Source organism: Culex quinquefasciatus, chromosome 1 (assembly GCF_015732765.1).
Source record: "Culex quinquefasciatus strain JHB chromosome 1, VPISU_Cqui_1.0_pri_paternal, whole genome shotgun sequence".
Lineage (NCBI taxonomy): Eukaryota > Metazoa > Arthropoda > Insecta > Diptera > Culicidae > Culex > Culex quinquefasciatus.
The window spans coordinates 116,087,629-116,102,763 of NC_051861.1; the positions used below are offsets into that span (position 1 = coordinate 116,087,629).

At 36.1% G+C, this 15,135-nt stretch overlaps 3 protein-coding genes across 4 annotated transcripts in view; 1 reads left to right on the top strand and 2 right to left on the bottom strand.

Moving 5' to 3' along the window:
* LOC6050116 overlaps positions 1-15,135 on the top strand; it is a 137,325-nt gene that overhangs the window by 77,798 nt on the left and 44,392 nt on the right. The window lies entirely within an intron of this gene.
* Positions 2,101-11,663, bottom strand: LOC6050121 (cartilage oligomeric matrix protein). The gene is made up of 3 exons (XM_038260633.1): positions 8,795-11,663; positions 2,705-3,448; positions 2,101-2,643 (listed from the first exon to the last, which is right to left on the bottom strand). Exons 1-3 carry the CDS (start codon positions 11,652-11,654, stop codon positions 2,621-2,623), a joined length of 3,627 nt encoding a protein of 1,208 aa, XP_038116561.1. The 5' UTR covers positions 11,655-11,663; the 3' UTR covers positions 2,101-2,620.
* LOC119768888 (cartilage oligomeric matrix protein-like) lies at positions 11,765-14,795 on the bottom strand. The gene is made up of 5 exons (XM_038260642.1): positions 14,560-14,795; positions 13,222-14,499; positions 12,934-13,162; positions 11,982-12,496; positions 11,765-11,926 (listed from the first exon to the last, which is right to left on the bottom strand). The coding sequence occupies exons 1-5, from the start codon at positions 14,744-14,746 to the stop codon at positions 11,841-11,843; spliced, it is 2,295 nt and encodes a 764-aa protein (XP_038116570.1). The 5' UTR covers positions 14,747-14,795; the 3' UTR covers positions 11,765-11,840.

Here is a 15,135-nt window from a genome sequence, read left to right on the forward strand (position 1 = left end):
CTAAATTTTCTAAATTTTCTAAATTTTCTAAATTTTCTAAATTTTCTAAATTTTCTAAATTTTCTAAATTTTCTAAATTTTCTAAATTTTCTAAATTTTCTAAATTTTCTAAATTTTCTAAATTTTCTAAATTTTCTAAATTTTCTAAATTTTCTAAATTTTCTAAATTTTCTAAATTTTCTAAATTTTCTAAATTTTCTAAATTTTCTAAATTTTCTAAATTTTCTAAATTTTCTAAATTTTCTAAATTTTCTAAATTTTCTAAATTTTCTAAATTTTCTAAATTTTCTAAATTTTCTAAATTTTCTAAATTTTCTAAATTTTCTAAATTTTCTAAATTTTCTAAATTTTCTAAATTTTCTAAATTTTCTAAATTTTCTAATTTTTCTAAATTTTCTAAATTTTCTGAATTTTCTAAATTTTCTAAAATTTCTAAATTTTCTAATTTTTTTTGAATTTTCTAAATTTTCTGAATTTTCTAAATTTTTTAAATTTTTTTTAAATTTTCTAAATTTTTTTGAATTTTCTAAATTTTCTGAATTTTCTAAATTTTTTGAATTTTCTGAATTTTCTAAATTTTCTGAATTTTCTAAATTTTCTAAAATTTGTAAATTTTCTGAATTTTCAGAATTTTCTGAATTTTCTAAATTTTTAGATTTTTTAGATTTTTAAGATTTTTAAAATTTTTAAGATCTTTAAGATTTTTTAGATTTTTAAGATTTTTAAAATTTTTAAGATTTTTAAGATTTTTAAAATTTTTAAGATTTTTAAGATTTTTAAGATTTTTAAGATTTTTAAGATTTTTAAGATTTTTAAGATTTTTAAGATTTTTAAGATTTTTAAGATTTTTAAGATTTTTAAGATTTTTAAGATTTTTAAGATTTTTAAGATTTTTAAGATTTTTAAGATTTTTAAGATTTTTAAGATTTTTAAGATTTTTAAGATTTTTAAGATTTTTAAGATTTTTAAGATTTTTAAGATTTTTAAGATTTTTAAGATTTTTAAGATTTTTAAGATTTTTAAGATTTTTAAGATTTTTAAGATTTTTAAGATTTTTAAGATTTTTAAGATTTTTAAGATTTTTAAGATTTTTAAGATTTTTAAGATTTTTAAGATTTTTAAGATTTTTAAGATTTTTAAGATTTTTAAGATTTTTAAGATTTTTAAGATTTTTAAGATTTTTAAGATTTTTAAGATTTTTAAGATTTTTAAGATTTTTAAGATTTTTAAGATTTTTAAGATTTTTAAGATTTTTAAGATTTTTAAGATTCAAGATTTTCAAGATATTTGTAGAATTTTTAGAATTTTAAGAATTTCCAGATTTTTCAGAATTGTTAAGATTTTCAAGGTTTTTCAAAATTTCAGGATTTTCGAGTTTCCAGCATTATTAGAATTTTGTTCAAGAAAAACGAATAAAATGAGATTTCTTTAGCTCCTTACTTAAATTTACTCAAAATCATATGGCGGTGACGAAATATTGAAAAAATGCATTTTATTATTTAACAGGCAATCATCTATTCCAATTTGAATGGGGTCGCAGAACTCGAATTTGATATTTAAAACAAGAAAAAGAAAAAAACGAAAAAAATATATTTTTGACGTGATTCGATTATCCGAAGTCCCATACAAAGCTTCGGATAATCGAGTCTGGACTGTAGTAAATTTTAGAGGTAAACATGAAGTTGACAACCAATCTATGACATCTCAGTGCTTTTAATTGCAATTAGGTTTTACAGCGTGACGTCACGAGCGCACACGCACACATATTTTCAATGAGACACACGTGAAAAAAAAACGTAAACAGTGCAGCCAAGCTGTCAAATTTCTAACCTAAAAATCGAGTCGGCGTAAAATTTACTGCACCGAATTAGCGATCATTTGGAAAAGCGTTATTCGAATCACCGAATTCGCTCTGTAGTCTCACACATCGCAATTGAATGCGCCTTAAATTATACTAATTGCATTGAATTGACTCGTTTTTTTAATGCTTCTTTTATTATCTTAAAGGAATGCTGCTGTGAACAGATTTGAACAGCTGGATTTGAAATTAATAATTCATTCAATGTGATTTTTAAAATATTTTTTTATTATACTCTCAAAAACAAAAATACCACACAAACAGATGCGCCCCGGATTAGTCCCACACTCCATCACAAACATTTTCGACGGCGGTTCCGTCCACATTAAGGTCTGACAGTTTTTACTGCTTTTTAATAGGCTAATAACACATATGGGCACCACCGCCACATCCGAAAACGGTAAGCCTTCCGTCAGATCTCATCTCCAAGTGGGAGTCAAACATGGCAGATAGACAAAAGAAGACACAGCAATTCAACAACAGTTCGCGTGGGCGGCTCAAAATAACCAGCCGCCGCCGTCCGATAATGGCGGCTGATAAGTGAGTGAAAATTAAGAAATAACTTATGACCGGCAGACCCCAAATTCGGTCATTTGATCTTTTTGGGCGATTCTCCGTAAACGGGCAAAACTGCAGCTTTTGGGACTAGTTTGGGATACGGATCTGGCGTTGTTGTTCAAATTGACGTGGGACGCGGGAACTTGTTTTTTGACAAACGACGCCATCTTGGAGATTGGTGCGTTTAGGACCACCGCGGCGCGTTTAGAGGTTGGCTGGATTCGTTTCTGTAATTATTATGGGGAAGATTAATTTCGATGATTATTACTAAACATTTGAATATCTTACCGTTGCAGCGGTACACCAGATTAGACCACTTTATCATTGCTTGCGAGAAGCAGTAGACGCCGAGTTGACCACCCTTGATGTGGTGGTCGTACCTGTTCCCGGAGTCTACCACTTTTTGATTTCCTTTGAACAGCTCGAAACGAATCAATCCTATTGCTGGACGATGCATCAGTTTCCAGCGGTACGCGGTGTCAAACTTCCAGCCTAACTTCTTACTTTGCCACAATTTGACAGTTTCTCCCTCCACGCTTTCATCGTTCCATAACGCGTTACGGAGTTTCGGTCCGGGCCCCGACGTACTGTTTACTAGTTTCAGCGTGATACCAGCCTTCGCAACTGGTCTAGGTTCTCTCCAATACCTTTGAAACTTTGCTTTCCAAGAAACAACATAAAACTTGCGTTCATTCAAATACCCAAAAACAAACCCAACAAAATCGTCATCCGCAACAACGTCGTTCGGGTCCGGAGCGATGAAGAACGTCCCCTCAAAGTCCACGCCCTCCAGCTTGTGACGGCCAACCGCCAGCCCCGGATCACTGTTGAACTTTTGAAAGATCTCCGCTCCATCGTTCAGAATCTCCCAGTGAGGATCGGCCTGAGCATCATCTTCCGGATCAAGCGCCACCGTGGTAAAGTTTCGAAAGTCGGACTCCATAATGTTCCGGTTGGCGGGGCAGTTGTCGATCCTGTCGGTGACAGCGTCCCCGTCAAAGTCGTTCTCACAGCAATCGCCTTTGCCGTCCTCTGAAAATGATGAGAATTTGCTTAAGGAGGTAATACACTATGACAAACAACTCGCAAATGTATGCAGGCTGACGTTTCTACAAACAAATGCAGGCAAACAAACAAAGTAGGCAAAAAGTCAAACTGTCAAAAAGTGCGAATTTGTTTGTTTAGTCTTAAAATTCTTAAAATTCTTAAAATTCTTGAAATTCTTGAAATTCTTAAAATTCTTAAAATTCTTAAAATTCTTAAAATTCTTAAAATTCTTAAAATTCTTAAAATTCTTAAAATTCTTAAAATTCTTAAAATTCTTAAAATTCTTAAAATTCTTAAAATTCTTAAAATTCTTAAAATTCTTAAAATTCTTAAAATTCTTAAAATTCTTAAAATTCTTAAAATTCTTAAAATTCTTAAAATTCTTAAAATTTTTAAAATTTTTAAAATTCTTAAAATTCTTAAAATTGTTAAAATTCTTAAAATTCTTAAAATTCATAAAATTCATAAAATTCATAAAATTCTTAAAATTCTTAAAATTCTTAAAATTTTTAAAATTTTTAAAATTTTTAAAATTCTTAAAATTCTTAAAATTCTTAAAATTCTTAAAATTCTTAAAATTCTTAAAATTCTTAAAATTCTTAAAATTCTTAAAATTCTTAAAATTCTTAAAATTCTTAAAATTCTTAAAATTCTTAAAATTCTTAAAATTCTTAAAATTCTTAAAATTCTTAAAATTCTTAAAATTCTTAAAATTCTTAAAATTCTTAAAATTCTTAAAATTCTTAAAATTCTTAAAATTCTTAAAATTTTTAAAATTCTTAAAATTCTTAAAATTCTTAAAATTCTTAAAATTCTTAAAATTCTTAAAATTCTTAAAATTCTTAAAATTCTTAAAATTCTTAAAATTCTTAAAATTCTTAAAATTCTTAAAATTCTTAAAATTCTTAAAATTCTTAAAATTCTTAAAATTCTTAAAATTCTTAAAATTCATAAAATTCTTAAAATTCTTAAAATTCTTAAAATTCTTAAAATTCTTAAAATTCTTAAAATTCTTAAAATTCTTAAAATTCTTAAAATTCTTAAAATTCTTAAAATTCTTAAAATTCTTAAAATTCTTAAAATTCTTAAAATTCTTATCCACTCCCTTGTGGACCACCGATCAGTGAGGTACTCCTGGATTTTAGCTCCTGAAAAGTGCTTCAAAAGTGCAAAAAATGCCTCACGGCAAGAAAAAGAGGCGGTCCTCACCAGCAGGATCGGCAGATTTGAAGAAGCTAAAGAATGCCGAAGCGCTACCTGCAAAGCCAGGCAGTTTGAGCAAGGACGCTCAAAATTCGTCTGGAAACCAGTTCGCTACCCTCCCTGTGGACGTGAGCGAGAAAGAAGAATTTGAACGACGGGAAAAGTTGCCACCCATTTTTGTGAAAACATCGTCATCGGATTCGGTGCGAAAGTGGCTGACCGGGTTTATCAAATCTGGTGCTTTACGAGCTTCCATTCGCTTGTGTGCTGATGGACTCAAAATTCTGCTACCTACCAGAAAGGATTACAACTACGTTCGGGATTTCCTGAACAACACAAAGATTGAATACTACAGCCATGACGACCCAGGTAAACGCCCCATGAAACAGGTCCTCCGAGGCCTGTACGACATGGATGTGAGTGTGCTGAAAGAAGAGCTCAAAACTCTTAAGTTGAACGTGATCGAAGTCTTCAAGATGACGAGACACAACAAGGACATCAAGTATCGTGATCAGCTGTACCTGGTTCATCTCGAGAAAGGATCGACAACGCCGTCTGAGCTGAAAGCAGTTCGGGCAATTTTCAACATCATCGTGACTTGGGAACGTTATCGCCCAGTGCACCGTGACGTGACGCAATGTTCGAACTGCTTGCAGTTTGGACATGGTGGAAGGAACTGTTTCATCAAGAGTCGTTGTGCAACCTGCGGAGGTGAGCACAAAACTCAAGCATGCGAAACAATCAACGAGAACATCGAAGCTAAATGCTTCAATTGCGGCGGCGACCATTCTACCAAGAATCGAAGCTGCCCAAAACGTGCTGAGTTTGTAAAAATTCGGCAGCAAGCGACGACGAGGCACCAACCAAATCGTCGCAAAACACCACCAGCATACACGGACGTGGATTTTCCTGCTTTGGCGTCACCAGGATCAGGATCTACTCGAGTGGTTCCAAATCTGCAGCCATTGCCGTTGAATCAGCGGCAAAAAGTTGCAGAGAATACAACACCTCCAGGCTTCAGTCAGCAACCGAGGGAAAACCAACCAGCATCAACGGGTGAAGGCAGTTGTGACCTGTTTTCACCACAAGAACTTCTGAACATTTTCATCGAGATGACAACAACACTGCGTGGTTGCAAAACTCGCCAGGAACAAGTAAGAACGCTTGGAGCATTTATCTTAAAATACAGTTCGTAGTTTACTCGTTGTAATGATTTTGAATATTTCAATGAATTTATTTTTTTAGTTTTAAGTTAGGATTAGTTGTTAAAGTGATTTTTTTCTTTTTTACCCAAATGTATTCGAGTAAATGCAATAATGTAAAACAATTTGAAGTAAATAAAATAAATTTTATCAGTTAATAATAAAACGAAAAATACAACAAAGATGAAGAGCATTAGGCCATACCACTTAGCATGTAAAAGAAATGTAATTATTATAAGAAAGTTCAATAAAGACATATTTAATTTCAAAAAAAAAAAAAAAAAAAAACTTAAAATTCTTAAAATTCTTAAAATTCTTAAAATTCTTAAAATTCTTAAAATTCTTAAAATTCTTAAAATTCTTAAAATTCTTAAAATTCTTAAAATTCTTAAAATTCTTAAAATTCTTAAAATTCTTAAAATTCTTAAAATTCTTAAAATTCTTAAAATTCATAAAATTCTTAAAATTCTTAAAATTCTTAAAATTCTTAAAATTCTTAAAATTCTTAAAATTCTTAAAATTCTTAAAATTCTTAAAATTCTTAAAATTCTTAAAATTCTTAAAATTCTTAAAATTCTTAAAATTCTTAAAATTCTTAAAATTCTTAAAATTCTTAAAATTCTTAAAATTCTTAAAATTCTTAAAATTCTTAAAATTCTTAAAATTCTTAAAATTCTTGAAATTCTTGAAATTTTTGAAATTCTTGAAATTCTTGAAATTCTTGAAATTCTTGAAATTCTTAAAATTCTTAAAATTCTTGAAATTCTTGAAATTCTTGAAATTCTTGAAATTCTTGAAATTCTTGAAATTCTTGAAATTCTTGAAATTCTTGAAATTCTTGAAATTCTTGAAATTCTTGAAATTCTTGAAATTCTTGAAATTCTTGAAATTCTTGAAATTCTTGAAATTCTTGAAATTCTTGAAATTCTTGAAATTCTTGAAATTCTTAAAATTCTTGAAATTCTTGAAATTCTTGAAATTCTTGAAATTCTTGAAATTCTTGAAATTCTTGAAATTCTTGAAATTCTTGAAATTCTTGAAATTCTTGAAATTCTTGAAATTCTTAAAATTCTTGAAATTCTTGAAATTCTTGAAATTCTTGAAATTCTTGAAATTCTTGAAATTCTTGAAATTCTTGAAATTCTTGAAATTCTTGAAATTCTTGAAATTCTTGAAATTCTTGAAATTCTTGAAATTCTTAAAATTCTTCAAATTTTTCAAATTTTTTGCTGTCCTCTGTAAATGACAGGAATTTGACAAACAAACAAACTCAAACTTCGACGTGTTTGACAGTTAGCCAAATTCGCAAACAATGCAAAATGTATGCAGGCTGTGTTTTCTACAAATAAATACAGGAAAACTGTCAAAGAGTGCAAGTTTGTCATAGTCTAATACCTCTTTTAGTTTTTCTGTTATTTTTTTTCCTTATTTAGAATGTTTAGAAGTTTGAGAATTTTTAATAATTTTGAAAGTCTATGAATTATAATTAAAATAATTTAATATATTAAATATTTTAAACTACTTTAAATATTTTAATTTATAAATTTATTTTTATTTACTTTTTTTAAATTATTAAAATTATTTGAACTAATTAAATTATAAAAATTATTTAAACTATTTTAATTATATTTATTACAGTGGACTCTCTGGCTGTCGATCTTCTCGATATCAATATTGCTCCAGCTGTCAATAAGTCAGTCCCATCAAGAAGATTGCTTGGATTTTTCGTTCTATAATTTTCAATTATTTTAATTTTTATAATTATTTTAATTATTTTAAGTATTTTAATTATTTTAATTTTTTTAATTATTTTAATTATTTTAATTATTTTAATTATTTTAATTATTTTAATTATTTTAATTATTTTAATTATTTTAATTATTTTAATTATTTTAATTATTTTAATTATTTTAATTATTTTAATTATTTTAATTATTTTAATTATTTTAATTATTTTAATTATTTTAATTATTTTAATTATTTTAATTATTTTAATTATTTTAATTATTTCAATTATTTTAATTATTTTAATTATTTTAATTATTTTAATTATTTTAATTATTTTAATTATTTTAATTATTTTAATTAATTTAATTATTTTAATTATTTTAATTATTTCAATTATTTTAATTATTTTAATTATTTTAATTATTTTAATTATTTTAATTATTTTAATTATTTTAATTATTTTAATTATTTTAATTATTTTAATTATTTTAATTATTTTAATTATTTTAATTATTTTAATTATTTTAGTTATTTTAATTATTTTAATTATTTTAAATATTTTAATTATTTTAATTATTTTAATTATTTTAATTATTTTAAATATTTTAAATATTTTGATTTTTTTAATTATTTTAATTATTTTAATTATTTTAATTATTTTAATTATTTTAATTATTTTAATTATTTTAATTTTTTTAATTATTTTAATTATTTTAATTATTTTAATTATTTTAATTATTTTAATTATTTTAATTATTTTAATTATTTTAATTATTTTAATTATTTTAATTATTTTAATTATTTTAATTAATTTAATTATTTTAATTATTTTAATTATTTTAATTATTTGAATTATTTTAATTATTTCAATTATTTTAAATATTTTAATTATTTTAATTATTTTAATTATTTTAATTATTTTAATTATTTTAATTATTTTAATTATTTTAATTATTTTAATTATTTTAATTATTTTAATTATTTTAATTATTTTAATTAATTTAATTATTTTAATTATTTTAATTATTTCAATTATTTTAAATATTTTAATTATTTTAATTATTTTAATTTTTTATTACATTGGTTTTTTTAATTATGAATTTTAAGTTTTTTTTTAATTATGAATTTTAAGTTTATTTTTAATTTTCAAGTTTTGATCCCCTCAGAAGTAGAGACACCCTTCGGAACTTTTACTTACTGTTGAGATCGGTCTGGTCGACGTTCGCAACCAGAGGACAGTTGTCCGCTTCATTCAACACTCCATCGTTATCTTGGTCGACATCGCACGCGTCACCTATTCCATCTCCATCGCTGTCACACTGGTTAACGTTCGCCACCTTCGGACAGTTATCCCTGTTGTCCTGGAGTCCGTCTTCGTCGAAATCCTCATCGGTATCACACACATCGCCAATCTGGTCCGAATCTGTGTCTTTTTGATTTCGATTCGCGATTTTTGGACAGTTGTCACAGACGTCTCCAACACCGTCCCGATCGTAGTCCTCCTGACTCGGATTGTACTGAAGTTTGCAGTTGTCTAACTGGTTCGAGAATCCATCTCCGTCAATATCCGGATCGCACGCATCACCAACTCCATCCTTATCAAGATCCATCTGTTCGGTGTTGCTCGTCAAAGCGCAATTGTCGCATACATCCCCGATGTTGTCCTTGTCCCGATCTGACTGATCCTCATTCGATACGTACGGACAGTTGTCCACTCCGTTGGTAATTCCGTCCGAATCCACGTCATTCTCGCAGGCATCCCCGACTCCATTGCCGTCGGAATCCTCCTGGCCAGAGTTTGGCTGCCGCAGGCAGTTATCCTTACTGCACTTAGGATCCGCACAGTTGAGTCCCTCATCCGGATACCCGTCGGAGTCCAAGTCGTTCCCGCACAAAATTCCGTTACCCGCCAGTCCCGTCGGACACGATCCGCACGCAAAGAACGGATCCGACGCCATCTTCCGGCAGCTAACCCCGCTAAAGCATGGATTCTGCAGGCAGGGATTCCTACTGCAGTAGACTCCATCTCCTTCGTAACCGGACGGGCAGGGTTCGCACTGGAAGTTGGGTGGACTGTCGGACCAACTACATTGAAGTCCCGGGTAGCAGGGTGAGGGTTCGCAGGTGTTCAGCTTGGTGCACGCGCGGCCGTCACCGGTGTAACCTGAGGGACACGGTCCGCACTGGTAGTGCGGTGTAACCGCGCTCCATTGACAGAGTACGGTCGGGAAGCATGGATCTTTGGAGCAGGTGTCCAATTTGGTGCAATTTTTGCCATTTCCAGAGAATCCTGGGGGACACGATCCACACTTGTAGTGTGGATCCTTTTCTGTCCAAGTGCAGTCCACGTCCGCGAAGCATGGTCTTCTTGAACAAACATCAATTTTGGTACAAGTGATTCCATCTCCTTCGAATCCTAGAGGGCAAGAAGCGCATTGGTAATACGGAGGGTCCGCTTTCCATGCACAATCTACACCTTTGAAGCATGGTCCTTTTGCACAGATGTCAATTTTTCTGCAAGTTCTACCGTCTCCTTCATATCCGGAAGGACAGTCTCCACACTGAAAGTACGGATCCTGGTCCGACCATTGACAATCAACCCATTGAAAGCATGGATTCTCACTGCACTTGTCAATCTTTTGACATTTCGATCCATCTCCAGAGAATCCTGGGGGACACGATCCACACTGGTAGTGTGGATCATTTTCTGTCCAAGTGCAGTCCACGCCCGCGAAGCATGGTCCCTTTGCACAGACATCAATCTTGGTACAGGTTATTCCATCTCCTTCGAATCCTAGAGGACAAGAAGCGCATTGGTAATACGGGGGGTCCGCATTCCATGCACAGTCCACGCCATCGAAGCACGGTCTCGTTGCACAGATGTCAATTTTTCTGCAAGTTTTACCGTCACCTTCGTATCCGGACGGACAATCTCCACACTGGTAGTACGGATTCTGGTCCGCCCATTGACAATCAACCCCTTTAAAGCATGGATTCTCAATACACCTGTCAATCTTTTGACATTCCGATCCATCTCCAGAGAATCCTGGGGGACACGCTCCACACTGGTAGTGTGGATCCTTTTCTGTCCAAATGCAGTCCACTCCCTCGAAACACGGTCCTCGTGAACAGACATCAATCTTGGTACAGGTTATTCCATCTCCTTCGAATCCCAGAGGACATGATGCACATTGGTAATACGGAGAGTACGCTTTCCATGCACAGTCCACATCTTTGAAGCATGGTCCCTTTGCACAGATGTCAATTTTTGTGCAAGTTTTGCCGTCACCTTTGTATCCGGACGGACACTTCCCACACTGATAGTACGGATCCTGGTCCGACCATTGACAATCAACCCCTTCAAAGCATGGATGTTCAATGCACTTGTCAATCTTTTGACATTTCGATCCATCTCCAGAGAATCCTGGAGGACACGATCCACACCGGTAAAACGGATCCACCTCCGTCCAACCGCAATCAACCCCCTCAAAGCACGGATTCTCAACACACCTGTCAATCTTCCCGCAATTCCGTCCATCCCCTTCGTACCCGGCCGGACACGGCCCGCACCGGAAGTACGGATACTCCTCCGCCGCCGCACACTCCACCCTCGCCGCGCACGACCCCTCCCGGCAATCGTTCCGCTTCGCACAAACCCGCCCGTCACCGTCGTACCCGATCGGACACTGCTCACAGTAGGCCTGCTCGTTCTCTCCGTCATCCCGCAGGTCACACCCAACTCCCTCGTAGCACAGTCCCGGATAGCACTCGTCCTCCCCGGGCACCATATAGGTTAGGTTCCGGCTGCAGCCGGTGCACTTGCCCAGCAGGTTCCGAACCAGCACCAGCTCGGCGTAGATCGTGCCGTAATAGCCGTCGCAGTTCGCCGTAAGGAAGTCACCTCTCCGTCCGGGTTGGTCCCGTATGGGCTTGGCCAGGCGATTCGGCACGAGCACGCTGTCCAGGTACCAGTCCCGCAGGTCGCCGTAACGGCGCAGGTCTTGGGTGGCGGTCAAGTCCGCGGATATTAGTAGCAGCACGGAGAGGTATTCGAACATCTCGGACCGACGGCGAAGACTCGTTTGAATTAAAGGGGGCGTTGGGACTAGAAGGTTTTTGCTGACATTTGATACTCATTGCTGTGATAACAGAGGGGAATTCCGTAGAGTTTGAGGGAGTGCTTTGAGTAGACATTTATTACGATTGTTATAGTATTATACATTATACGAGTACTGGGTTCCAGTTCACGATAACCAATTATCGTTTGAGGGTTTCACCAGTTTGCGTTGCTCTGACCCTAAAAGGTTGTAGATATCGCGAGGAATCTCGTCTGAAAAGCAAAATAGCAATGAAAACGAAGTGATGTTGCCACAAGATCAATTTACCATTACAACGGTATACCAGATTTGACCACGTAATCAGAGCTTGCGAGAAGCAGTAAACTCCCATCCGACCTCCCTTGATGGTATAATCGAACAAGTTTCCAGAATCTGCCTCAAGAACTGACCCTCGGAACAGCCGGAACCGAATCAATCCAATTTCCGGCCGATGAAGCAACTTCCAGCGGTACGCCGTATTAAACTGCCAACCTTTCTTCGCACGATCCTGCCACAGCAGTTTGGTTTGTCCCTGTATGCCGGCATCGTTCCAGAGGCTGTTCCGCAACATGGTCCCCGGTCCAGTTTGACTGTCTACCAATTTTAGCAGCACCCCAGACGTTGCAGTGGCTTGAAACGGGTTTAATTCCCAATAAATTTGATCATCACGTTTCCACGAAGCAAAGTAGAACTTGCGATTGCTGACATAGCCGAAAATGAACCCAACGAAATCGTCATCTTGAAGGTATTCCGGCTTAATAAAGAACGTCCCCTCGAAATCCAAACCTTCCACTTTGTCGTAACTGTAATTAAAAGTGGATTCGTTATTTTAAATGAAACTGACAGCTGTCAAAAGCACGAAACCACGTGCTCGGCAATCGACGAACATAGGGGTCGAAATGTAAACATTAGTTTGACAGCTCAGTTTTGACGTTTGAGTGCTTTTCAAATCGAATAAGGCTTTCTAGTCAGAAATTTACCAACAAATTCAAAGTATGTTTACATGGCAGCTGGGCGTTTGTTTGCATCAGATTTGCTATCTCTTTCTAGCAAAAGTTTTTGGTCAGGCGACTTGTAGCTGGTTTTTTCGACAGTGACAGCTCGAGCTCGATCATTGTTTGTATCAGGACACTGTGACGAGAAGTTCATCATTTTTGGGTTAAATTATATTTTTTTCACTTGGACTAGAAAGCCTTATACGTTCGAATTTGCGAGCATTCGAATTAGCGCAAGAACTTACCCAATCGCTAAACCTGGATCGCTGTTAAACTTCTGGAATATTTCAGCTCCATCGTTCAGAATAACCCAGTACGGATCATCCTGGGAAATGCCCTCCGGATCAAGCGCCACCGTTGTAAAGTTATAAAAGTTAGACCGCATGATTTGTCCGTTCCTGGGACAGTTGTCCATGGAATCTTCCACCAAATCCCCGTCGAAATCCTTGTCACAAGCGTCGCCCCTGCCATCCCCTGTAAGTTTAAATTCAGAACTGTCATTCGTGTCTGGTTCACCAACCCTCGAATCTCACTATCGCGATCCGCTTGGTTGGGATTCCAAATGAGTTCGCAATTGTCCACCCGATCCGGTACCCCGTCGTTGTCCTTATCATCGTCGCAGGCATCCCCCCTTCCATCGTTGTCCGTATCCAACTGGGCCGCGTTCGCCACGAACGGACAGTTGTCCCGATCGTCCTGACGTCCATCTCCGTCCGAGTCCAAGCTGGTTGCACAAGCATCACCGACTTCGTCGCCGTCCGAGTCTACCTGGTACCGGTTGTACACCGTGGGACAGTTGTCGCAGACATCCCCGATCCCATCAAAATCAACGTCCTCTTGCTTCGGATTGTACGCACGTTGACAGTTGTCTTCAGCGTTCTTCTTCCCGTCCCCATCAATGTCGTCGTCGCAGACGTCCCCCTTGCCATCACGATCCAGATCCAGCTGATTCGTGTTTTTAACCCACTTGCAGTTATCGCACGCATCGCCAATCTTGTCCCCATCGGAATCCTCCTGTCGGGGGTTGAACCCGTACGGACAGTTGTCCGCGTCGTTCTTCACTCCGTCCGAGTCGATATCATCCTCGCAAGCGTCACCAATCCCGTCCCCATCGGTGTCCTCCTGGCCAGAGTTGGGCTGCATCCGGCAGTTGTCCTTGGCGCAGCTTCGTTCCGGACAATCGAGCCCCTCATCTGGAGCACCATCGGAATCCGAGTCCTTCCCGCACAAAATCCCATTTCCCGCCAGTCCTGGCGGACACGCTCCGCAAGCAAAGTACGGATCCACCGCCTTCTTCTGACAGCTCACTCCCCTAAAGCATGGATTCTGCAGGCACGGATTCCTACCGCAACTGATTCCATCTCCTTCGTATCCCACCGGACACGATCCACACTCAAAGAACGGCGATTCATCCGTCCACTTGCAGGTAACACCAGGGAAGCAAGCTCGTCTCGCGCACAGGTCCTTCTTCCAGCACTTCCGGCCGTCACCGTCGTAACCCGCTGGGCACGACCCGCATCCGTAGTACGGGAAGTCATCCCGCGTGCTGCACTGAACGCCAGCGAAGCACGGCTTCTTGTCGCAAGCGTTCCGCTTGCCGCACGAGACTCCATCTCCGTCGTACCCAACGGGACACAGCCCACAGTGCGGCTCGTCATCGTTCATCAACTGACAACGAACGCCGTCATAGCAAGTTCCCACCGAGCACTCGTCACCATCCGCCGGATGAGTCAGCTTCCCGGCGCAGCCGGTGCACTTGCTCAGCAGATTTTTCAGATATTCCAACTCCTCGAAAAGCTTGCCGTAACGCTCTACAAATAACCCAAACTTCGATTACTCACTCGCCTCAAGTCTTGACCCACTCAACTCACCATCACAAAGCCGCGTCGGCATATCCCGTCCGGGCATCGCGAACTCCACCTCCGTATAGTTACGGTTCCGGTTGACGAGGTGAACGTTGTTCAGGTACCAGTCCCGGAGGTCGCCGTAGCGGCGCTCCGCGGTGGAACCGACAGCGGTTTGCGCGGCTAGTACGACCAGAACCGCCGAGAAGAACATTTTGCCTTCAATGCTCGGACGGAGCTCAGATAAAACTAACTCGTTTGGTTCGGTCAACCAGTTCATTGGAAGCTTATCAAAATTCGCTTACCAGAGAAACAGAGAGAAAAAGTCCCGACAGTGTTTGAATGAATCATGGATGATAGTGGGGAGAATATTACAAACTTAAATGTTCGAATAAGACTTTGTAGGCCCAGTGAAAAAACATAATTTAATTCAAATATGACGAACTCCTCGTCACAGTGTCCTGATGTAAACAAAAATGTTAGCTGTCATCTGGCGGCAGGCTTTCGAAACCAGCAACAAGTCGCATGACAAAAAAAAACATTTATTATCTCAATATTATCTCTATTAGTTCTATCGAGGGGCGCGACAATAGTAAGAAATTA